This window comes from Ambystoma mexicanum, chromosome 6p (assembly GCF_040938575.1).
Source record: "Ambystoma mexicanum isolate Mex_15411 chromosome 6p, UKY_AmexF1_1, whole genome shotgun sequence".
Taxonomy (NCBI): Eukaryota; Metazoa; Chordata; class Amphibia; order Caudata; family Ambystomatidae; genus Ambystoma; species Ambystoma mexicanum.
Window position 1 is genome coordinate 553,195,714 of NC_090935.1, and position 24,432 is coordinate 553,220,145.

The following is a 24,432-nucleotide window of genomic DNA, read 5'->3' on the forward strand; positions in this document are numbered from 1 at the left end:
AAGGACCTGAGGGCCCAAAACACTGCACGGAGCTCCAGGACGTTGATATGGAGGGACTTCTCTGTCGGGAGCCAAAGACCTCTCGCGTGCAGATTTTCGGTGTGCGCTCCCCACCGTTCCAGGGAGGCATCCGTGGTCACTGTCTCCTGGTGGCCGGGGGTCTGGAAGTCCATGCCCGCCGTCAGATGCGCGCGGGTGCCCCACCACCGGATCGCTCGTTGGAAACTCTCGTCGAGTGTGATCCTCTCCTCGAAGCTGCCCGTCGTCTGGATCCAGCGTGCGTCCAGGAACTCCTGCAACAGGCGCATCCGGAGCCTGCACAGGCGGATGAGGTAAATGCAAGAAGATCATTCCGAGGAGGGACTTGATGGACCTCACTCTGGCCGCGTCCGCAACCAGCATCCGCTGCACCTTGCCCAAGATGGCCCTCGTCCTTTCCTCCGACGGAGAGGCCAGAAGCGACACTGTCGAGCTTCGCTCCCAGAAACAGTGCGTCTTGCGCGGGCACCAGGTGGGACTTGGCGTAGTTTATGGAGAATCCCAGGTCCGTGAGAAGTTGGACGGTCCTTGCCGTGTGCTCCACGGCGAGGTCCTTCGTCTTCGCTCGGATGAGCCAGTCGTCCAGGTATGGGTAGACGTGGATCCCCTCTCGGCGCAGCTGCGCCGCCACCGGTGCGAGGCACTTGGTGAACAACCTGGGTGCCGACATCAGCCTGAAGGGAAGGGCTTTGAACTGATAGTGACGTCCTTGGACCACGAACCTGAGAAACTTTCGGTGTCCCTTTAGGATGGGAATATGGAAGTATGCATCCTCCAAATCCAACGACGACAGGAAATTGCCCTCCTCCAGCTGACCCAGGACGTGTTGGAGGGTGACCATCCAGAACTTCTGTGCCTTGATGAATTTGTTCAGTCGTCGTAGGTCCAGGATGGGACGCCATCCTCCCGTCTTCTTCTTTACGAGGAAGTATCTTGAGTAAACTCCGGAGTCCCGAAACCTCTTTGGGACGAGCTCGATGGCGCCCTTCTTGAGCATCGCCTTTACCCCCAAGAGAAGTTGAGGGACGTGATGTTCTTTCCTGGCCACAGGGGGGACGCGCGGGCACCTCTTTAGAAACTCGAGCGCGTGACCCTGGGCTAGGGCGTCCAGCACCCAACGGTCGGTGGAGATGGACTCCCACACGCTGATGAAGCTCGCCAGCCGGCCTCCCACCGGGGTGCTTCGGTGGGGGCCCGACCCCACGGCCAGTTCAGTCCTGCTTCGACGAGGCTTTGCCGCCTTGTCCTCCTTGGCGACGACGGCGGGGTCCGCCTGACTTGCCTCGTCCCCTGTAAGCTTCTTGCGACGACGAACGGGCCGCTTGACGGTAGGTGGAAAATCCGCCGCCGGAACCTTTGGAGGCACCCTGTTTGCCCCCGCCGCTCCGAAAGGGCGGCCGCCGTTGCTGGAGAACCCCAAGAGCCGGGAGTCCGACAGGCGGTTAGGGGCCCCGTCGGCACCCTTGACGTTATCGTCGTCTCCTACGTCGGGATCCCTCCCGACGGGCTGGTCTTCTTCCACGCCAACGCCGTGGCTTAAGACTTCGATCAGCTCTTCCTCAGAGGTTGAGGCCGAATCCACGACAACCCCCTGCCCCCCCCCCCCTTTTTCTTCTCCGTCGGAGGTTTACGGGGGTCCTGTCGATGGGCATAAAAGAGGACTCCCTCAGCGGTGGCAGGGAGACTCTGAGCCCCGAGGTCGCCACCAGTGGTGTAGCCTCCACAGGCTGAGCCAGGGCCTCCGCGACTGTCTCGATAGAGGCCTTGGCCGGATGGATTAAGGCTTTCACCACCTTAGGTGCGCTCACCGCCTTCTCCTTGGGGGGAGGGTCACTGCCTCGTTCCCCCTCCGATGGGGCCTTCGAGCTCGACCGGGGTCTCTCCAGGAGCTTCGCCTGGGGTGCTCGGCCTTCCTCTTACCCGAACCAGAGCGTTGGCTCGTGGTTGATGGCGCCGGGGAGGATGCGCCCTGCCTGGCGCCCGTAGAGCCCGACCGTTCGGCGCTCCCGGTACCAGCGGACTCGCGGTGCTTGGCCTTGTGTTGGACCCCCGTCGCCGGGGCGTCCTCAAAGGTTTTAGAAGACCGCTCGGACCTCTTCTTCTTCTTCTCGCCTGACGGGCTCTTCCCTTCCAGCCAGTTGGCGAGACGTTGATGGCGGTCCTTAATGGTCCGCTCCGACATATTGCCGCAAAACGCAAAGTCCTTCTCCACGTGCGTCTTGTCCTCATGTAGGCAGTAAAGGCAAAGGGAGTGTTCGTCCTCCTTAAAGACATTCTGAAGCTGGCATCCAGGGCAGACCCTGAACAGCTTTCCGGGCGTCGAGCTTCCCTTCTCCTGGGCCATGTCCGAGATGGGCCTGAGAAACTTCTGGAGTCCTCCAAAAGCGTGGCTCGATGAAATCTTCACCCTTGAGGGGCGTAGACGAATCCGACACGGGTCCCTGTTGATCGGCTGAAGAAACGGTGGAGCTTGAGGCTCTTTTGACCGAAAAATAGAAGTTTTTTGAGAAAAAACGTGAAAAAATAGCACTAACGCTCGAGAGCAATAGCACGAGAATCCCAACACTTGAACGTGCGGTAGAAATCTGAAGATGGCTGCCAGAGGCGGGGCTTAGGTAGAGGGCAGTAATTGGCTGTGGTCAGTATGACGCAGAGATCAGTGATTGGTTACTACTACGAAAGACAGATCAGAAACGAAACTGATACTGATTTTTTCTTTACCGAGGATTCCCAGCCTGACGACGGGGAATATTCATGAGCATGTGAATCCATGCCAGACCCCATGCTGGAAAAGGCAACATCACCTTCCTCTGTGTCCAATTTTTCTATGAGGTCACCTTTTCAACATAATACAGCAACCCTTGGCATCAATCTCTCTCTGTTAAATCTGTGGCCCAGAAATGTGTGCTTGTCCAAAATTGAAGTATCAGGGATTTGCACAGAGGTTCTTATGCATCTCTAGCTCTGGTGGCCTTCATCCGTGGCCCTCACTGTAGTATTCTAACTAGAATTAATTGTTTCACTATAGCCCACTTAAGTAAAAAAAAAAAAAAAGCCTACCAGTCTCAGCGAAAAAAAAGGGAAAGGTACCCAATCCAACAATCCAATAACAAGCTATTGGACACGTCTGGAGTCTCAGTTATGGAGGAAAAAGCTGCTTCTATTAAAGAAATGTTCACACGTCTAAAACAGATGGAAGTTTGATTAAGGGAGATTTAAAAGTGGACTTGGGCGTTATTGCCACCCATTTCACACAAGCAGATTACAGAATCTCTCAACTTCAGAACAACATGAACACTCACAGGAATGACCCACCACAACTACCCCAGTAAATCTCTCACCTGGAAGACTGCATTGATGATTTTAAATCCAGGGAGTGGAGAAACAACATACCTATTGTTGGTGTCCCGGATGGATCTGAGGCCCAATAGCCAAAGGCTTTTGGTCTCATGTCTCAGTTCAGAAATGCTACAGATGGACATCTCAGTCTGCAAAGGAATTGACAGGGCACATAGGGCCCTCTGACCATGTCCACAGTCAAACAAATTTTGGTGGCCTTTAATTGTGTGCTTTTTAAGATATTCTGTAAAATGAATTCTCATGTCATTGGTCAGAGACAAACAGACATAGCTGTGGAACGGGGACAGATTGGATTGTGTTCTGCTCCTCACAAATATGCCTGAAAAAAAGAGGAAAATGTTTGCTAAAGTATTAGAAGATGGAGTTGGTGAAACAGAATAATCCACTACCCTTGGGGCATTCAGCCAGTCTAGCTCCATTTCTACTGGAATGACAAGAATCAGGTGGCCACAAATCCTGCACAGGTGCAAGCCTATCTTCCACTTCCACAAACCATCCCGTTCTGACAAAAATGATCCCTCATTGGCTAAACTGATGACAATCCCTGGCCTGTTCTCAAAGAAGAAGCCCCCAGGGAAGACGTCTTTGCAAGCTCACAACTTGGAAGACCCCTGATGTCTCGGACGATCAATATTGGCGTAAGTGGACACAATGGCAGACAACCCTGCAGATTTTCCCCCCATGGAACCTGAACAGGGTTAACAAACCAGTCAAACGCATGTAAACTTGCCCATTTAAAAAAATCCCACTCAGATGTAAAACAGGACTGCAAGACTTGTCCTTGGCCTCCAGCCCAGGGATCGTATCTCTCCAGGACTGAAATCTCTGCACTGGCTCCCAGTGGCAGCGAGGATGAATGTCAAAACCCTCTGCATTGTCCACAAGGCCTTCTGGGGCCTGGGACCTCAGTACCTTCAACTCTCTGTTCCTAAATATCTTCCTTCGAGCTCTTCGCTCATCCGCCTCCAACTCCCTCAGGGTTAGTCGCTACTCCAAGCAGCAAGTTGGTGGTAAATCTCTTTCTTCTGCCTCCCTCTGGAACAGCCTCTCTGAAACTTGAGGAGAAGCATCTCCGGTTCCGGAAGCACCTCAAGACCTTCCTCTTTGCTTCGGCTTTCTCTCTGCTGCTGATCTCCTGGATGAATCTGTAATTGCACGGGTTACCCGACTACCCTCGGATCTCGTGCCCAGGTCCCCTCCCCGCCTGTTGCACACCTGCACTGCCCCCCGGCAACCATTGCACTCAGTGACTGTTTCTGTATCCCTACAGCCCTACTAGCACCTGACTCCTGATGTCTGCACTTACCCTTGCACTTCCCACCAGCTGACCGCAATTTTATTTGTTGTCTTTATTCATTTTACTGTTATCCTATGTACTGCACTGCCCCTTCACCTTTCCCCCTGCACTTTTCCCCTTGCCCCCCCTCCCCTGCACTTGCGCAAACTCAATGTCACCTGGCCTAGTAGGATCGTTGTCTCAGTCTTCCCTCCGTTTCCCTTCCCCCTTGCCTCATCGCGCCTTGAAACACTTGTGTATAGCCGCATTATAAATGCCATATCATATGTCTTGAACTGTTGATGTGACAGAGCATCCGCAGTCAGACTTCAAACGCTAAGGAATGATGGGCTTGCAAAGCTCTGCCCAGTGCAAAATAAAATTCCATGATAGAGCTTCAATGAATCACATATTTCAATACTTTTCATTAGAGGAACTGCAATGTAACTTGCGGTTCTTCTTAAAGCGCTTTTCTCAGTTTTCTGATTTCACTACTTTTGATTAGAGGAATCACACTAACTTGCAGTACCTCTTCATGAAATTTTCTCAGTTTTGGTGTTTTAGCAACGCTCCGTTAAGTCTAGGTTATTTTTGCTTTTGCAGGTGCATTACTTTCAGGAAACCATGCTATTCAGTGCTCCATAACTCTGGGAAAGTACCCCTTATTTTACATTTTCATTCAAAAAGGAGCACATGTTACTTCAACGATTTCATTGAAGAAATTTATTCACAGGATCTGCCTTTAAAAAAGTACCTGAAAATATTCTAATAAAACAATACAGGCCCAGTTGGGAATAATCATGAATTCCCCTTTTTGGATGCTTTTTCCTCTACACATCTACAATTGATTCGATGAATAGATAAGCCATTTACATAAAAAAAAATATTTGGAATGAATTACATCTTATTTTTTATGTTGGTCACAAAACAAAGCAACCCATTTCTATTTTTTTCTGCAGCGCTTGAAATTACTTGGACAACCTGCTTTAAATACTTTAGATGCTAGCATCAGCAAATTAAGTTTTATTCTCCAATCTGCATGTAAAATCATGTTAAAAAGGAACAAAATAGCAATATTCGTGGTTATTTCACGACAAAAAAAGAACTCATGGTTTTTACCATTGTGTGTATTCACCCTTTTAATCACTTTACAGATCACTGCCCTTTCTAACACCCTGTATAAACCATATATATTTGATTCTTGTAGAATTGCCTCTGTTGTGACCATGTACCAAACAGCACCATGCATCATTACAACTATCGAATATATAGGTTCATATATTTCTACAGAGGCTCATTTATCTGAAAAAACGGCACATGAATTGAAGGTTAAGTTCTCAATATAATACAGAGTCTATTCAGTATTAACATTTTGTTTTATTGTGTTTTTTCTTTTTTCCTTTTAATTCTATTTAGTTTAATCACTTTTGCTTTTTATAACTGCTAGTATATCATGTTACAAATTATATTTGATGTTCGTTCTTATTTTATTCAGGTCTCTTTTTTTGGGTAATTCTAAGTATAGGACATCAATTACTCATATCTTCATTATTTTGGTGTCATACCTGGTATTTTATTTGTATTTTTTGCATTTAAGTTACCATTCACCAAGCAATTACATGTGGCAGTCCCTGATGAAGCTCATGTATGAGTGAAATGTGTGTAGGCTTAGAATAGGCTCAACATATATTGTCTGGGTGCATATACTATTGAAGAATTGGAATCAGATACACTGATAGGACAGTTTGCTGCCCCTTTGTATGCCCGGATGAGAATGAGGTGCCGCATTACCACTGGTTAACTCCTGACAACCAAGGCAGGCTAAGTGGACAGAGCATGCACGGAACTCAGTTGCTGGTCCCTGACATATGCGCGCAGGCTGCAAGATGGTGGCCCCATGGGCATGGTCCGGGAATAAGGACTGCGTCACGGCGGGCCACCGGGAAAGCGGTCACCTAAGCACCAGCGGGCCTGCCATGGAAGGTGAGCAGTGCTAAAGGATTCCAACAACCTAAGGTCAGAAATTTGACAAGAAGACTTTTTGTGTTAGCAGGCAGTGATAATTAAGATGGCCATCAATCTGAAAGGTATTCAAATGCAGATTAAAGTAAACACAAAATGTACAACATTTTCTTCTGAGTTGCCCCCCTTTACAAATTATTTTGAAGAATTAAACCTGAAGGAATATGTGTCGTGAAGACAGCCATGCTATTCCTTCTGGGAGATATGATAAGTCATTTATAACGTGCCTGTACACAAGTGTTTCTAGGCTCGACAAGACAAGGGAGGGAAGACAGAGGGAGGACAAGACAAATGATCTTACTAGGCCTTGTGTCATTCAGATCGTGCAAGTGTGAGAACGAGAAGTGCAAGGGGAAAGGGAGGAGGGGAAGTGCAAGTGCGAGGGGAGGGGGAAAACAGGGCAGCAATGCTCTGAGAAAGTGAAGCCCGGGCAGCGTGGCTCTGAGTAGTGCAAGGAGAACAAGGGACTGTAGGGTTACAAGTAGGCCTGGAGGCAGTGTAAGGGTGACTGATCAAGAAAGAGCCTGGTGCCCAGCGAGAATCAGATGGTAGCCAAGCAACCAGTCGCTACAGCAGACCCGTAGGTCAGCGGGAGATGGGGGTGGAGGGATAGAGAAAGCAGAGGAGAAGAGGAAGGTTTTGAGCTGCTTCCAGAACGTCTGGTGGTCCGGCTCAAGTTTGACAGGGGCATGGAGGCCATTCCAGAGGGAGGCAACTGCAGAGGAGAGAGATCTACCCCCCCACTCTCTTCCTGGAGAAGCGTCTAACCCTTAGAGAGTTAGAGGTAGCTGAGTGAACGGCTCACGAAGGAAGGTATTTTGGAAGAGAGAGTTGGTTGTAGTGCGGGTCCCAGCTCCAGAAGGCCTTGTGGACAATGCAAAGGGTCTTGAACTTGATCCTTGCAGCCAACGGGAGCCAGAGGAGAGATTTCATGGCTGGAGACCAAGGATAAGTCTTGCAGTCCGGTTCTGGATTAGTTGCAGAGGGCGGAGAGAAGAGGAAGGGAGATTGACAAAGAGGCTGTTACAGTAGTCCAGCCTAGAGAGAACCAGGGCACTGAAGACAGTGAGCTTCTGGGGGAAAATGAAAAAGGGAAGAGTCTCTTTGAGGAGGTGAAGCTGGTAATGGGACTTCTTGGCGACGTCCGAGATGCGAGGAGAGAAAGAGAGAGTGGAGTTGAAGATGACACCAAGGTTTTGTTGCCTCGCAGGAAGGTGAAGGAAGAGGGCCCAAGACGGGCAGCCAGAGTGAGAGAGGGAAAGCAGGGGCAAGGGTCCCAATGAGAAAGATCTCCGTTTTACTGGCATTAAGGCATAGATCGTTGGATGCGCACCACTCCTGAATCGCAGATAGTCAGGAATGAGCGAGAGAGGAGAGGAGGCTGAGTGGAGCCTGAAGGAAAGCAGAGTGTCATCCGCATAACACAGAAAGTTAGAGAAAGTAGAGATCAGGGGGGCCAAAGGGGACAAGTAGAGGTTGAAAATCCAGAGTGAGAGATAGGGCCCTGGGTAACGCCACAGGTAGAGAGAAAGGTGGCATAGAAAAAAGGAACCAAGTTAGACCTGGTAGTGGCGGTTAAAGAAGAAGGAGGTCAGCCACTCCAGGGCCTGAAAGTTGATGCCCAGGTTCTCAAGGAAGATGAGAACAGAAGGAATGCTGGAATCGAGGTTAGAGATCTTCACGGGTGTTCAGGAGAGCAGTTTCCGTGCCTTTGGCAGCTCTGAAGCCAGACTGATGGTCATGGAGACAACCAACAGATTCAGTGTGGAGAGTAAGCTGGGAGATGGCCAGCTGTTCCAAGGGTTTGACCAGGAAAGGGGTGATGGAGATTGGCCGATAGTTTGCCGGGCAGGTAGGATCGGCAGACGGCTTCTTGAGGAGGGGGTGCACAAGGGAGCGCTTAAGTGGAGAGGGGAAAGTTCCAGTGGCCACAGCCCACTAGAACAAGCACGACAGAAGGAGAACCAGCCAAACTACTCAATGACAACCAAGGGGAATGGCCGCCCGACGAAAGTAGGCCCACCCACGGGGGACACCCCCAGGCACACGTACTAACATGTGGCCATTGGTGGAAACTAAGGAACAGGCCAAGGGTGGCGCAGAAAAGGGGAAAGACCGAACAGACTTGGAAGTGGAGGAAGGCCAACCAGGATTTCCGGGGAGAAATGCTTTCCCTGCAGGCCACCCTGGCCAAGACATTTCAAGATCATTTTCAACTGATGAGGTCGGATCTCAGCTCAGCACTGGGGGAGAAAAGGCAGGAAATAGGTCAACTAGGAGATCGCACAGACTCAGACTTGGTTGAAAGAGGCCTGCAAGAAACCGAAAAAAGGTAACACAGAGCAAGGCGATCAAGCATTTAAATGTGGCAACACAAAACATGTAACTACAGTTGGAGGGCCGAGAGAACAGGTCACGACGAATTTACAGAAGAATAAAGCGCCTGCCGGAAACAATAATGGATAAGGATCTGAAGGAAGAAGTGCAGAAGATATTCACAGAATTACTGGGGGAGAGGGACCCCAAAACAGTGCCACTGGACTGAATCCACAGGGAGAAGAGGCTGAACAAGGGGCCCAATGCCAGGCCCAGAGACGTCCTGGCGGCCTTCGCTCTGTACGGGCAAAAAGAGGCGGTCCTTAGGGCGGCCAGAGAGCAAGATCCGGTGCTATACAAGGGCCAAGAAATGGCACTATTCCAGGATTTAGCATCTAGCACACTGACCAAGAGGTGACTTATGAGTCCAATGCTAAGAGAACTGACCAAAAAAGGCATCAAATGCAAGTGGACCTTCCCGTTTGGGCTGTTTGAATGGGAAGGGGTCCATAAACGAGTATCCTCCCTGCAAGAAGCAGCAGACATAATTTACATGCACATAACGGAGAGTACACCCAGGGAGGAGCCCAGACCGATGGAGAACCCCAGCCCTGGGAATGGTCTCTAGCAGGGGAGGGACAGAGAAGAAGGGCGCCATGGAAGGGCCCACCCCCAATAGGGGGGGTGCCGGAGGAAGAACCAAGGAGTAGCGATGGGTAGCGGAGCCCATCGAATATCCAAAATAGGAGTGGAAAGGGGGTGGTGGACACTTTACATACAAAGAGGGCAGGGGAACAGGGAGTATAAAACATGGTGGGAACCAAAAAGGGTGATGGCACCTGAGGGAAGGGGGCCTAGGGGGAGGGGACAAGAGAAGGGAAGGGGGAAGATAGGATCATTCCGAAGTTGAAGATGGGAATGGGAGGGGGGTGGAGGAGGAGGGAGAGTGGGGGGCAGCAGACAGCTTGGGAAACCAGAGGACCGACAGGAGGAGATGAAAGAAGGGCAGGCTTCCAGGAAGGAGGAGTAGGGACTGGGTAGGGAACTGGCCGGGTGGGTACAGAGGAGAGTCAGGACAAGGGGAGAGGGCCACTGGGGGGGAAAGCAAGCACGGGAAGAGGATCTAAACTAATTCAAATGCATGACACTTAACGTGAGAGGGAAAATCTAGAGAGGTTCACCAAGGCAACAGAGCCAGACATACTAGCCTTACAGGAGACCCACATGCTGAAGCGGGACCTTGAACGTTTTAAATTGTGAAGTTTCACCCAAGTGTTTCTCGCTTCGCACCCCACCAAAGCGGGAGAGGTGGCACTAGCCTTCAGGAACAACATGGACTTCAGAGCAAGGGATATCCTGAGGGACAAAGGAGGAAGATACATAATAATTAAAGGGGACCACACGGATATAGAGTACACTATAGTGTCAGCGTATGCACCCAACACAGGCCAGGAAAGCTTTCTAAGAGAACTCTTGAGGGTAGTGGAAGACACCGCGAAGGGGTATATCATCCTTATGCGGAACCTAACCTTAGCAGGGACAAGAGGGCACACAGGACGTTAAGAGAGGGTCGAGGTGGGGGTGCAGTAGCCTCCCCACAGTTGAGAGAAAAGTTTGAGTACTTGGGATTGACAGACACTTGGAGGGCACTGGAAGGGCCGTGGAAGGGTCATACGTTCGTCTCAGGAGTCCATGGCACGCAATTCAGAATTGATTAATCGATTATATCTGGGCCTCAGGCCGACTGGTGCAGAGAATAAGGAGGTGGAGGTTGGCCTCCTGGGGATAGCCGACCACAAGGTAGTCTCGATGACCCTGAACACACATAATCATAGACAGGTAGTCTGGAAATGGAGGCTCCCAGGGGAGATACTCAGAGACCCGGTGAGGAGGGAGGAAATAGGGGAAAAGATAAGAACGTTCTTTGAGGTGAACAAGAACGCAGAGACAAATGAAGATACCAGGTGGGCTGCCTTTAAGGCCACTGTAAGGGGGGAGTCCATCGCTCAAAATGCACAGAGGAATAAACAGATGAAGGTCCTAGAAACTCACCTAATGGTGAAGTGAGGAAGATCGCCTAAAGGCGGCAGACTCACCAACGAGGAAAATGCTTAGGGCATACAGATGCGCAGTAGGACAGCTGGAGATACTGAGAACCAAGAAGGCTGAGAGCGCGATTCTCTTCATGAGGCAGAAATACTACTCCAAAGCAAACAAAGCCGACACCCTATTGGCCAGACGTCTGAGGGGAAACACAGGGACAGAACACGATAGTGGCGGTGAATGATGAAAGGGGGCACCTGGAGAGATACTACAGCACATTCTATACTTCTCAGAACCCACAGACACAGAATCAGATAGACCTCCTAGAAAGGGTACAATTGCCCCAGATTTCCCGAGAAGAGAAGTAGCTCCTAAGTCAGGAAATATTGGTGGAAGAAGTGCGAAACACGATCGTGAAGCTTCCCCCGAACAAGGCTCCAGGCCCGGATGGCTTCACAGCCCTCTTTTACAAAACCTACGCGCACATCCTGAGCCCTCTCCAGGCGCAGTTGTTTAACACCTTCAAGGCGTCGGGCCGTATTACAGCATACATGGAAAAAGCTAGAATCACGCTCATTCCCAAGCCCAATAAAGACCCCAAAGAGTGTACCTCGTATAGGCCAATTGCACTCATAAATAAATAAATAAATAAATAAATAAATAAATAAATAATAGATACCAAAATCTATGCCAAAACTCTGGTGAAAAGACTGGAAACTCATCTCCCCTCACTGATCCACCCGGACCAGGCAGGGTGCGTCCTAGGTAGGCAGACAGCGGACAATATTCGAAGAGCGCCAGACCTGGTGGAAAAGGCGCAGAAAACAGCCACTCCGGGCGGTCTTACTTGCATTAGATGCTGAGAAGGCGTTTGAAGGGGTGGAGTGGCCGTTTCTCTTCAGGGTAATGGAGAAAAAGGGTTTGGGGGAGACTTCATCAGAATGGTACAAGCGAATTACAGGGACCCGACGATCCGCCTGCCAGTGAACGGGTCGTTGTCACAGCCCCTTAACCTGGGCAGAGGAACTAAGCAGGTATGTCCACTCTTCCCCCCCTTCTATATACAATCTATCTGGAACCCCTGCTGCAGGCAATAAGGGAGGAAGAGGGGATTCAGAGGATAGCCTTTCGGGGGGGTACAACATAAAGTGGCTGCATTTGCCGATGACATGTCATTAGCCCTCACGAGCTCCAAAACAACACTAGTAGCTTGTGAGTCCATACTGGCCAGGTTCGGGGAGATGTCGAGCCTGAAAATTAATCTGGGGGAAGTCTGAGCTGATGAACATAAAGCTAGGGAGAGAGAAAGCAGGAAAATTGAAAGCAATATCAACATTTCTCTTGAGCCTGGGTGGAATTAGATATCTAGGGGTCAAAATCACTTCATCCCTTTCAGGATAGTATGCAGCTAAATTCCCGTCCACACTAAAAGCATTTAAGGGGGACTACCAGAAATGGGGGCACCAGAGGGTGTCATGGATGGGCAGGATGGCGGCGGTGAAGATGATCACTCTCCCACAGCTGCTTTACCTATTTCAAGCAATCCCACTGCTAAAACCCTGAGACTTCTTCAGGGAACTAGGAAAGACAACAAGGGGATTTGTTTGGGAAGGCAGGAAGGCACAGATAAACGGCTGCCTACTAGAGTCATCAAGGAGGATGGGAGGAATGGCCTTCCGTAACTTTCAACAATATTACGAAGCAGCACACATGAGGGTGATTTAGGAATGGTTCCTATAGGACAGGGGAAAGCAATGGACACAGATGGACAGTGCAGCGGCTCAACATGACCTGGGGGGAGGTCCTGTGGCAATAGTAGACCACAACACCTATAGAAAAGTGCTATTACAAAACCGCTAGCAGACACATGGGATAGAGTGGTAAAGGAAAAAGGGATTACGAGATACCCATCACCGTTTACCCCGATCTTCAATAACCAGGAATTCCATCCGGGACGGGAGCTGGGGGCCTTTGAAGGGCGGAGAAAGGGAGGCTGTAGGAACATCAGGGACATGTTCTTGGGGGACAGAGTAAAAACCTTCCAGGAATGCAAACAAGACTTTGCAGTGGGGAAGTGCGAAAGGCTGCGATACTTCCAAATAAGACATTGGGTCATGCACAGGGAGGTGAGACAAGCCGCCACTTGGCAGCTCAAACAGTTTGAGAAGTTCCTCTGACAAATGATACTGACAAATGATGGCGCCAAGGGCCTAATATCAGGCCTTTATAAAACATTGGAGGGGGCTGCACCACCACATAGCTGGCCATATATGGGCCCATGGGAGCAACTGCTAGGTAAGGAGAGAACAGCCGAGGAATGGGAAGGTCTCTGGAGGAAAATACCCAAAGGTAGCCAGGGCTGCACAGCTCCTGGAGGCATGGTATAAATATTTGTTTGGCTGTCACTACACACCGGCACGCTTACATAGTATGTACCCGGAAGTATCTCTGGATTGCTGGAGATGGTCTGGGGAGGGGGAACCACAGCACACATATGGTGGGAATGCCCCAGGATCCGTCCGTTCTGGGAGGCGGTCCTTCAAGCGCAAGCACAGGCATTTGGGGAGAGGGCAGGCATGAGACCCCAAACTCGTCCTCTTGGGCCTGAAAGAAACGTAGGCAGAGGGGGAACACCGGGGCAGGGAAACGACTAGGGTGATACTAACACTAGCAGCTATGACCCTCATAGCATAGAAGTGGAAGGGCCCCACAATTCTGACGGAGCAGTAATGGCTCCGGAAAATATGGGAACTGGTAGCCTTAGAATGGGCCACATATGCAACAAACAAAAATCTGCAGAAATTTGCCTCGGAATGAGGAGAAAACCTCACCTTCTGTAAAGGAGACTTTATAGCGCAATGGTGTCCGCAAAGACTAAAACCCCTGGACTTGCACTAACATGAAAGCACAAGCGGACCTGACATGTGGTCTCCAGAATCAGCCTGCCGTCTAGAGGGGGGATATAAGGGGGGGCATGGGGGAGTGGGGAGACAAAGTTTATCTTGTTGTAAAATCAATAAAGATGTTAAAAACATTTTTTTTAAATTTACAAAGGAAGAGATTGAGCTGAGCGCCCTGAACCAAGACAGTGCCGTTCAGATAGACATTAATGATGGTCTTGGAGGAGTGGAAGGGAGCCAAGATGACCTCCCTCCTAGTGCCATCGAAAATGGGAGAGGAGGAGGAAGGAGAGAAATCAGAGACCATATGAAGGGTCCATAGGTCTGGAGAGGGGACGACAAAGAGAATGTCAGTGAGAATCTGTTGGTAGGAAGCACTGGTGTAGGTATCAGCGATAGGGAGGCCTGGCTTGGAGACTTTGGGTTTGAGATTTTGCTGAGACAGTCAAGAGGACGGTTGGTTCCCATATGTATAGCACTTGGCAGGCCGGATTGAACTGTAACCCTGAACAGGAGGAAGGCCAGGTCAATGAATAATGGTAGGATGAAGCTGTGCTGTGATTTTTCACCAAGAGTAGAATGTCCCTATGGTGATGCTGTAGACTGATAATACCTGAAGTGAAGTGGTCATCCAAGAAAGGGAAAAAGCACCCCTATAAGGGTGCTGTGAGCGTTCTGTGGGAAATCAGCCTCTCACCATCTTTCCCTGACCAGCACGTCAAGGTTTTTATCATTTGCACAATTTTTTAACTGCCATTGCAGTATTCTGCTTTGCATTTATCTTAACAAGTTTTTATTTTCGTTGTGCAGTTTTATAATTTTACAATGCTTCCAAGGAAGGATCTTGGAGCCAAAAGTGACAAAATAATTCATATTTGTAAATAAAATAAAATATGAAGTAATGTGCTACTCTGTATTATACTATGCTTGTGGATTACCTTCTAGGCTCTCTTGTTCATCCGAGGAATAGGTGTCCATGTGGCTCTGCTCTCTCAGAAATTGGATAATCGCATACACCAGGTGCTTGATCGAGGACATGTTACCAGATTATGCACTGCACCTAAAAATAACAGATGGAAAACAAGGCAGGTGAGGTTACTGTTCAGCAGAAACAGACATTCAAAGTGGAACTTCTGAAGCAGCCGCTGATTACCTGGAGTCCATCAGTTTGCAGTGTAAAATACAAACTGATGGACTCCAGGTGAACAAACCAATGGACTTCATGCTACTAGAAGCACATGCTTGGAAGTGAAAAAAACCAGCAATACAAAGGAGTAATACTGACATCCCAAATCTAGGAAGGACACCTTTCGTCATCCTTTTAATCTGGCTTTAAGTAAGGGATGGTCAGAAAAAATATTCAACCTCAAAAAATGAGTTGGCAACCTCCAAATGGACCGAGTCAGTTTAGGCTCTCTTGGATCCAGTTTGGCTTTATGAGATTCCGGTAGCAATGGTTCTACTGAATCCAGTTGGTCTTATATTGGAATATAGGGTTTATAAATACAGTAGGATAGGTATTTTTCTAATTGGATCTAGAATTTATCTCTCCTTTCTGGGATCTTGAAGTTATATTACTCTTTATACTTTGTTTTCAATGTTATAAACAGGCTGTGACAAGCTGTATGAGGAAATATTATAGCATATCTTAAAGGTCAATATCTGTCAGTAATTCATAAGGTCACTTCTGTCCCACTTCTTAAATATCGGAATTACCACTGATCACTTCCTGGAAGGGGGCGTAGGTCCCGGTGATTTATTAATGGTTATTGGAAAGGCTACCTGTATCAGATGGAATGAGAGGTATGCGCAGTATAAGAACAGTATCTAAGTTCCATTGATCACACAGGGCTCTATGATGTGTCTTTGTAGATTCGTAATTCTCAACCTTGTTCCATTGAAGAGTCCCTGTGATGGCATAAGATTGCGTAGTAGCATAATTACAGCACCTACTTTCAGTTTTAGCTAATGAGGAGGCATTATGATATGATAGGTTATTTATAACACGCTTACTACCCAGAGGTTTCTAAGCGCGGACCTGGGGATCGAACCTGTGGTGCTCTGTGTCATCTTGCTTCCGAGGCGAACACTTTGCCCCTACAGCGTTTTGTTCTTTAGATACTGAAATGCTGAGCGGGTAATTAACTGTTCATTGACAATGGACCGCTGTGCCCTGTGTGAAGAGAAATGGAGGTGGAAAGAAGTAACTTCAGAATATTTGTGATAGTGGAAGGTGAAGGTGACGGCGTAGTACCATGCTCATTCTGTTAGTTGACATGGTAGCTGTTGTTGAAGTGGGTGCACTTTGTCATTTGGACAGCAGAGGGCAACCCAACACTGATAAATTGCATCTGTATGTTGAAATGATAGCCGTTGTTGAAGTGGGTGCACTTTGCTATTTAGACAGCAGAGGAAAACCTAACACTGATCAATTGCATCAGCTAAGTACAGAAACATACCTAAGCTTTTTATTTATATAGATTATGGAGGCTCTTGAACATTTCACTCTGTGTAGAGAGGAAAGCATTTGTCTCATGTCATCTTAGAACCAGGGGTCGAGATTATCAAACATTTTAAATTTACAGTGGTGCTGTGGAAGGCAGTTTTTCCTATAATGATAAAACCCTCATGACAAATTCCTCACAGTTATGTGGGAAAGGTCTATTTTACGCTATACTGCAGACATTGAAAAAGCTCCTGATTGGGTCAGGTCGCTGCCTCTCTCTCCACAAATGCCATGGCTAACAAACAGACATTATTGCAGATTATTCGAGTATTCCAGATGCACAATAACAGTATAGTATTAAATAAAAACACCCATTTAGCTAACGTTCTGATAAAAACACAGATTTTAAAGTAAAAATTCTCTTAAGTCAGATGTCCATGTTTTGGCTCATTTCCTCAATCTTTATTAGCCCTAAACATGTTGCTAACTTTTTAGGGTACAGCTCTTTTTATCTATCAAGTGAGGTTTAATCCAACTCCAAATGGAGAGAGCAACTCACTTTTTAGGTCTGGCCAGAGAGAGCTAAAGCAGTTCTTCATGATGCATATTACAGAGGGGTACTGGTGTAAGCTGCTCCAGGATGCATAAAGAGTGCATCCTGCGGAAAGCTCAGTTACAGCAGCAGCCATTTTGTAGGAACATGAAAAAAGGTCTAGCCAGGGTAGTGATTTGTGGATGATTCTTTTAAAAGTATGTTTTGTTTCCATGCCGCTTGGTACATGGAAGTGCTCAACACTTTTCTTCTGCATTACATTGCGTTTCCAAGTTTTTTTTATTACGTTAGTGTCTTTGGCTGCCACTATTTGTGTGGTTATGTCCTCTGAACATGTGCACATGAAGTTTGCTTTCATGGCTGCTGCAGGTTGTGTAAATTAATGGTTACAAAGAAACATCATTGCCCAATAGCCACTATATCCAGCCAACGCACACTCGCTGTACTGCTATCATTACATAAAGATTCATGATGTCACATACAAGATGCTGAGAGAGGAAATGAGTCCTGGCACACCTGCAAATTCTTTATTTGCACTTAAGTAAGCACGGACAAACTGCATGGAGGGCAGACAGGATTCACAGGTCAACGCAACACTTCTTCATTAACATTTGTTGTGGCAACTCAAATGTCCCGTCTGTGTTTTTTCAGGTGTAAAACAGAGAGTCATTTTAAAGGTGAGAAGTGCAGAGGTCACAGGCCACCCTGTCTCACTAAAACAGGAGGCTGCAGCCTGGCATGGCTCCGTCAGGAGACAGCTGTATATGCCGCACAGAGTACAGCAGAGCAGGACGAGGCACTCTCTGCCACTAAATATGCCACCTGCCAGATCCACATCGCCTTTAGGTTATGTTGGAGGATATGTACAGTCAAGCGAGCACATCAAACTCCATGTTTACTAATATAAAGGAAACATAGGTGCATTTATGTGGACCATCATCATTTTGAAAAATTATCATTACAAATAAGTATTTTTTTTTTTAAGGGGAAAAAGTGCATCTAGATATTGAGAGTAAATGTCTTCCTTTGGATACTCCATCCACATCTTTAGGTGCCTGCAAGACAGCTTCCCTACAAAAAGGGTATACACATTTTACTCTTCAAAATATTGCTCTTTTAATGCATGCAGCTATCCCAAATGGATTATTTTCAGATTTCTTATGCACTGCTAGGGAAACACATTTGGCATGGCAGTAGACCTCTATTATACCACTTCCTAGGTTTCCTTCTTTTGAATATAGGTTCACTTAAAATACAAAATTTCAAAGGGGGTTTTTCTTGGTATCTGCTGAGCGATCAAAGCTTTCATTACCGGATATTCTACTTGAGCTCAGCAGCTACTTTGGTTGTCTGTGATACTGTTCAAACCTTCCATTGGGAGGAGCGAGTGGGCCATCATGGAGTGTACAGTGACCATGAGCTCTACCACAGGCTTCTCTGTCAATGTCAACAGTGCCTGGATTGTACGAGTTCAGATCCTTGCAGGAGCCTACAAGGGGAGCAGCTGTCAGGGCACCTGGAACGACCCAAAAAGTGATCTTCATGGCTGTTTTCCAAAGAACAGCCACATGTGCAGTCTAGGCCTCTGCCTTGGGCTCTCTGCTGCAAGCTGGCTAGAAGAAGCAGTAATTGAATGAGCAGAGTGGCAGAACCTGTTTTGGAAGGAGCAACTCAGTTGAACCAGGAACTTGAGACATGTCCGATGACCGGACCCAGAGGTGTGGCACAGACGTGCGTCAAGCGGAACTGATGGAAAGGACATGGAAACTGGAACTCTGATAGTTCCACTGTAGTGAATAAGCAGGATACAGGTGCAACACTGCTCTTGAGATGCCGTTGGTGTTTGAGGTCTCACTTGGTCGATGCTGCAATTCGAACAGCCATGGTATAACATGGTAAATTGGCAATAAGAGGTGGTTCTGGACTCCCTTTTTCTTTATTCCCCCTCCAAAAGGTCAACAGTAATGACATCCCCGAAGAAGCCTAAAGAAGAGGGATCCCCCAAGCAGAGAAGACCTGTGCAAACATGCATAACAAAGATGGTTTCCAAGTCACTGCAGAGCTGTAAGATGAGGGATGTTTCTATATGCGAAGAATGACTGCATTCAAGATAAGAAGCTGTATAAGAAATTGGGTATTATTGAAACTACAGTGGCAAAATTAGTGGGAGAACTAAAGGCACTTTTAAGGGTGGATTGCTTAAACTGTGAAATCAACCAGTGACTGGACAACAAAGGTGGTGGCCTGGGAGGCAGCTGGGTCTGATGTCAATTGGTTGGGGGCATAGTGTTGGTTTTCTGGGCCGGTTTGATCACTGGTGTCATGAATGTTGAAAACAGGGCTGATATCCTAAACACTCTGGTATCATGGGAACAGTTGGAGATGCTGAAATAACTTATGTTCAAAAGGGGACTTCAAGAGGAGATTTCCCAGACTTGGGTTTGCAAGTGACTATTAGCAGGTGTACAGAATCCTGGATGCAATTGTACATGAAAGGAGGGCAGGAAAGGACACAATAATGCTTAATGTGAGTGATCAAACAATTAAGAAAATGTTGCTGAGGGACTGTAGCAACTAGAAATGTGACCACCTGTGAGGAGACTAGAAACTTAACACTCCTTGACATTAGTTCTAGTTCTATGCTCATGTGCAAGGATACGCTGATTATTAAAAAGGTATTTTCTTTATGGAATTCGAAAAGGTCTGGGATGTACAAATTATGCACAGTTCACAACTGTTTTGTATTGTAGTTGCCAATGGTCAATCATTTGCAGGCAGATTTGGCGAGGGCTGACGAGATCTACATCTTGTGGTGCATTGTGATTGTTGAAATGATTGGGAACTCTAGGGTTGTTGTCATACCTTAATTGATGTCCCTTTCAGTTAAAGAGAATTTGTGTCTTTTTGGATGCATGTCAAGTTGGTCTTCCCACACCCCCATCTTTTCCAGCTCGTTTTTAGGAAAAAAGGGAATGGTGACTAGAAAACCCTGTTGGTTGTTTCTGGTACCAATTAGTGGAACAAAGATAGGTGGGGGGGTATATGAGTTTGAGTCAAGTGAAACTATTTTTTATTTACTTGTTTATAATCTAAAAAACAAAAGATTTTTACAAGTTTTTTATTTGAAGAGAAGAAAAGACAATTTTCCCATTTATACAGACTCCAAATAAGTTTGACCTTGGATGTTTGCTCGTTCATGACTATACAAGAATACGTTTGTTGAGCCCGGTAGGGTTGAGAGAGGGCATCGGATCACAATCCTTTGGTCAAACATTTGGATCTCTGTGGCCATTTTCATCGCCGCTTCCAGCATCTTTACTGTTGCTGTAGCCCATCTGGAGTTTTCACCTGCAATTAAGCAGCGCCACCACGTCTCTTCATCTCTGAGCGTGGTATCGCCAAAGAGCGGCAGGAGAAAGGCTTCACGCAGATATACTGTTTTTTGACAATTTGTCAACAGATGTCTTAATGTTTCCACCATAGAGTCTTTGGCACATAATCTGCAGATATTGGAGGTGGATAATGATCGAATAGCCCGAATCTCTTGAGTTGCCAGAAAATTTACCCTAATTCTCAAAATATTTTTGGTACTGTTAGTTTGGAAATTTTAGGCAATAAGCCAGCGGTAGTTTCAGTTTATTTGTCGTCTGCGGCAAATGTGCCAATAGTTTGTTTGCTGTTGCAGTTTCACATGTTTTGATCCAATCTTGGAGTCCAATTTTAGTTTTTAGTCTTTTAGGATTGTGGACCAGATCCTCTTGAGTACATGCTAATTCAGTCAGGTTGCTCTTCAGATTTTGTTCCCAGGTTTTCAATGCTTTGCATCGGCCTTGCTGGAGTTCCAAGTGAATCGTCTTATAGATGGGAAGACTCTCTGGCATTATAATTTTTCCGACCATATTCATTTGGCTTTGGTCAACTGATGCAGTTAAAGATAAGAGGACTAGTTCACGCCTGATTGCTGATATAGGAGTTGATTTTGGAAGCCCCAGGACGGATCTCCAGAGGCAACACTCAAGTTTTGGCCAGATGGTTGCTAGAATATTTAGTGCTGCATCCATTCCATAAATCAAAGAGGGCACAACTTTAGATTTATAGAATTGAATTGCCGGTACGAATGAGAACTTCCCATATTTCTTATTGACCAATTTCATTTGAGAGGTCAAGGTATTTATTTTGTTCCATAGTGCCAGTTGCATCGCCTTTTCGGTCTTCGCTGAAGCCACCATTATTCCCAAGTACTTGATGGAAGATACCTCAATCTTTGTGTCGTTGAGTAACTGATGACATTTTCCCTTGATTTTGGTACTATTTTTTTCCATCAGCAGAATGTTTGTTTTTTGATATTTTGATCTCCAGATCGTTGACTCTTGTATAATTCGCCAAGTTGGATAATTGGCACTGGACGCCAATTTGCATTTGATCCATAAGGATCAAGTCATCAGCATAAAGAATTCTCGGTATTGGTTTATTTCCGATTTTTTGGAGGGAATGATCGGACTGATGATTCAGTATGTTGGTAGACACCCAGAAAGGCAATGAAGAGTGCTGGAGCGAGTGGGCAGCCTTGTTTCACTCCATGTTCCGATTTGATTTGGTCCGACAATCGGCCGTGCTGGCTAAGTCGGACCCTGGTCTTGGTGTCAGTGTGGAGTGCGATAACCGGCTCGAAGATTTCCATTGGGCACTTCCAGTTGATTAACTTGTTCCATAGTTTTGGTCGACTGATTTTGTCGAATGCTTGTGACAAATCTATGAATGCAAGAAAGACTCTCGGCGCTCCCCTCTTGATGTTGACTTTTATAATGTTCAGAATAAGAATGTTTACGCTGGTACGGGCGTTCAAGAAACCTGTTTGTAGGGGATCTGAACAAGAAGATGTTCTTGCCCATTTTTGGAATTTCACCAAAAGGAGGGTTGCGAAAATTTTCCCTATGATGTCATGTAGAGCAATTGGGCGGCAATTAACCGAATCGTCTCTCTTTCCTTTTTTAAAAGATGGGGACTACCACCGCTTCTGTCCATGTTTTAGGAATTTGTTTGGTAGCTTGATATTGCTAACAAATTTTGCTTATAAGAGAGGACCATTCCACGGGGTACTGTTTCAGGTCTATATTGGTTAACCCATCAGGGCCAGGAGCTCTGGATGATTTGAGTTTGGAAATTGTTCTTTGGATATCTTCACGATCAGTCACGTCCACCCAAGTAGAATCATCTTCGTGGAATATACACTTATTTGCAGTTAGTGGCAGGGGGGAAAATTGTTTCGAGAAGAATCTTATCCATTCAGCTTCGGAAACAGAATTTATCCGCTGGTTGTCCGTGTGCAGTTCTTTTTTCTTTATCAATGCCCAAAAGCCTGTCAACCCTTTTGAGATTAAGACTTAGCATTTGTTCTGCATCGTTTTGATACATTGTGATTTTAGGTGCTTTACCCAGGATTTATAACTCCTCGTAGCTTCTTTTAAGATGTTTTTATGGATATCCAGGTCAGAGAGTCTGTAGGTTCGCCTAAGTTTTCTTAGCTCTCTTCTCTTATGCACTAAGATTTTGTCGTACTCGTGGGTTCCATTTTTCTTTATGGTGTTTACTTTCTTTGGCTTTGTTCTGTAAATTAAAAGGAGCGCCAAATAATTCGGTCTGGTTGAGTTTTCAATGTTGTTCCGTGTTCCTGAGGTATGTTTATTTGTGATGTCTCTTATGTTGGCCCCCGTTAGTCTAAGGCGAGACTGGTTGGTGGTGGATTCTATACATGTTTTGTCAAATTCATTTTAAGGAGTTAAAGTTTTCCATGACACAGCTAGCAAATTGTGATCACTTTCTTTTGTGCTGTGGACTTCAAAAGAGTCGATATTGGGGAGTAGGGAATGGGTCACAAAGAAAGATGTAATCTAAAGTGGCTGTTGAATCTGCTCGTTCCCATGTTGGAAGTGCTGGCTGGTGTCCTCGAAGTACTGCAATGTTATGGAAGTTTCTTGCATCCATGAGATTTGACCAGAGCACTCCTCTTTCCGTCGCCGCTGTAGCTGTGATATTTCTAGCCGATACTTTGCACTTCGCATTTAAATCACCACAGATGATAATATGGTTGGTTTCTAGATCAGTTACAAAATTGTCAATTGTTTTGATCACCATGTCACAGAAGTCCGCGTTGTTCACTCTGAGGATTCCAATATAGGTTTATAATTGCTAAATTGGTTTCCCTTTCGCCCGTGTGCCCCATATCTGGGTGACACCAGGAAGTTAAAGGAGCCAAGATTCGATAGGCCTCCACCACCTTTTTTTTAATGGCGATTCCTGATCCAGCACGGACTGCTGTCAACAAACCTGATGACGGACGGCCTAAAATGCCTTTTAACACTGGTGATATCTGTGTTTCATAACCATCCAGGGCAGGCTTTTCCAATAGCCACGTTTCTTGGAGACAAATATCAAATAAACCTAGATCTTGAGTCTCAGGGTTAGACACATGTTCATGGCCTCTCGTATTCCATGAGCACATTGTTAGTAGTTTTGGTGTATCCTGCTCAACGTGTTGATTAGACTGACCACTTAGCTGCCACTCTAATGTGGTTCATTGCTAGTTTGATGGATTTGGTTTCAAAACTTTTTTCAGCCATTTCAAGGTCCTGGCGGTGTATGTTCTTTATTTTGGTTCAGCTCTGGTTTGTCCTTTGGAAATTTGTCAGGTGCATAGTTTTTTGCCTGATCTCAATCTTCTTCTTTTAGTATTTTCCCCTTTTTCATTTCTTAGATAATTTGATTTGTCGAATTGTGATCTGTGTGCTCCTTGAGGTCTCGGTCGTCGTCGTTCACCCTCTTCCCAATGGCTGTCCCATATTTTATTTTTATAAAGGTCTTCAGTTCTAGATCTACAATGGTAGCACGGGCCATCCATATATTCTGAGATCGCCGTTTTACTGGGCGCGGCTAGGGAGGTAAGTATTTCCGATAGACCGAAACCCAGTTGCTCCAGATCAATGAAGACTTCTTTGATTTCCTGTAGCGCTGATGTTTTTATATGGAGATATGCTTTAGCTTTCTGTTCCCTGTGATACGGCTCAATCAGGATCAAATCTGCCGTCTTCAGTGTTTGTAACTTCAGTACTTTGGCTAGTATTTTTAGCACCGATTTTCTGTTTAAAACCAGGTAGTTTTTACCTGGTGCTAGTTGCTCCATCTTGAAAATGCGGATTTGCTTGGTCTGAGGTTGCTGTAACGATGTAGGGATATGCGATTCTTGTTTATCTAAGTGGCTGCCTGTCTGTTGCACCTCAATTTTGTGTGCTGGATCACTAAGCTTATGTAGCTCAGGCTTTTTGCACTTCTTAATTGGTGAGGTCGGATTCGATTCCCCTCTACATGCCGGCAGATTTTGGTCCCTTGATGTTTGATTCAGATAAGGTTTTGTTGATAAGGTGGAAATAGACTCCCGGTTATTTTTTACGTTGGGGGCACTAGATGGTAGCTCTACATT

The 24,432-nt window shown here is 46.6% G+C and overlaps 1 protein-coding gene across 6 annotated transcripts in view; it reads right to left on the bottom strand.

Moving 5' to 3' along the window:
* Nucleotides 1–24,432, bottom strand: part of SGTB (small glutamine rich tetratricopeptide repeat co-chaperone beta) — a 792,782-nt gene that overhangs the window by 567,148 nt on the left and 201,202 nt on the right. For all 6 annotated transcript variants that reach the window (XR_011280637.1, XM_069627365.1, XM_069627364.1 and 3 more), the window contains one exon: nucleotides 14,895–15,016. Coding sequence is in view for 5 of the 6 variants with exons in the window: in XM_069627365.1 (XP_069483466.1) it covers nucleotides 14,895–14,994 (100 nt within the window). In the remaining variant the exon portion in view is untranslated. The remainder of the gene's footprint in view (nucleotides 1–14,894; nucleotides 15,017–24,432) is intronic.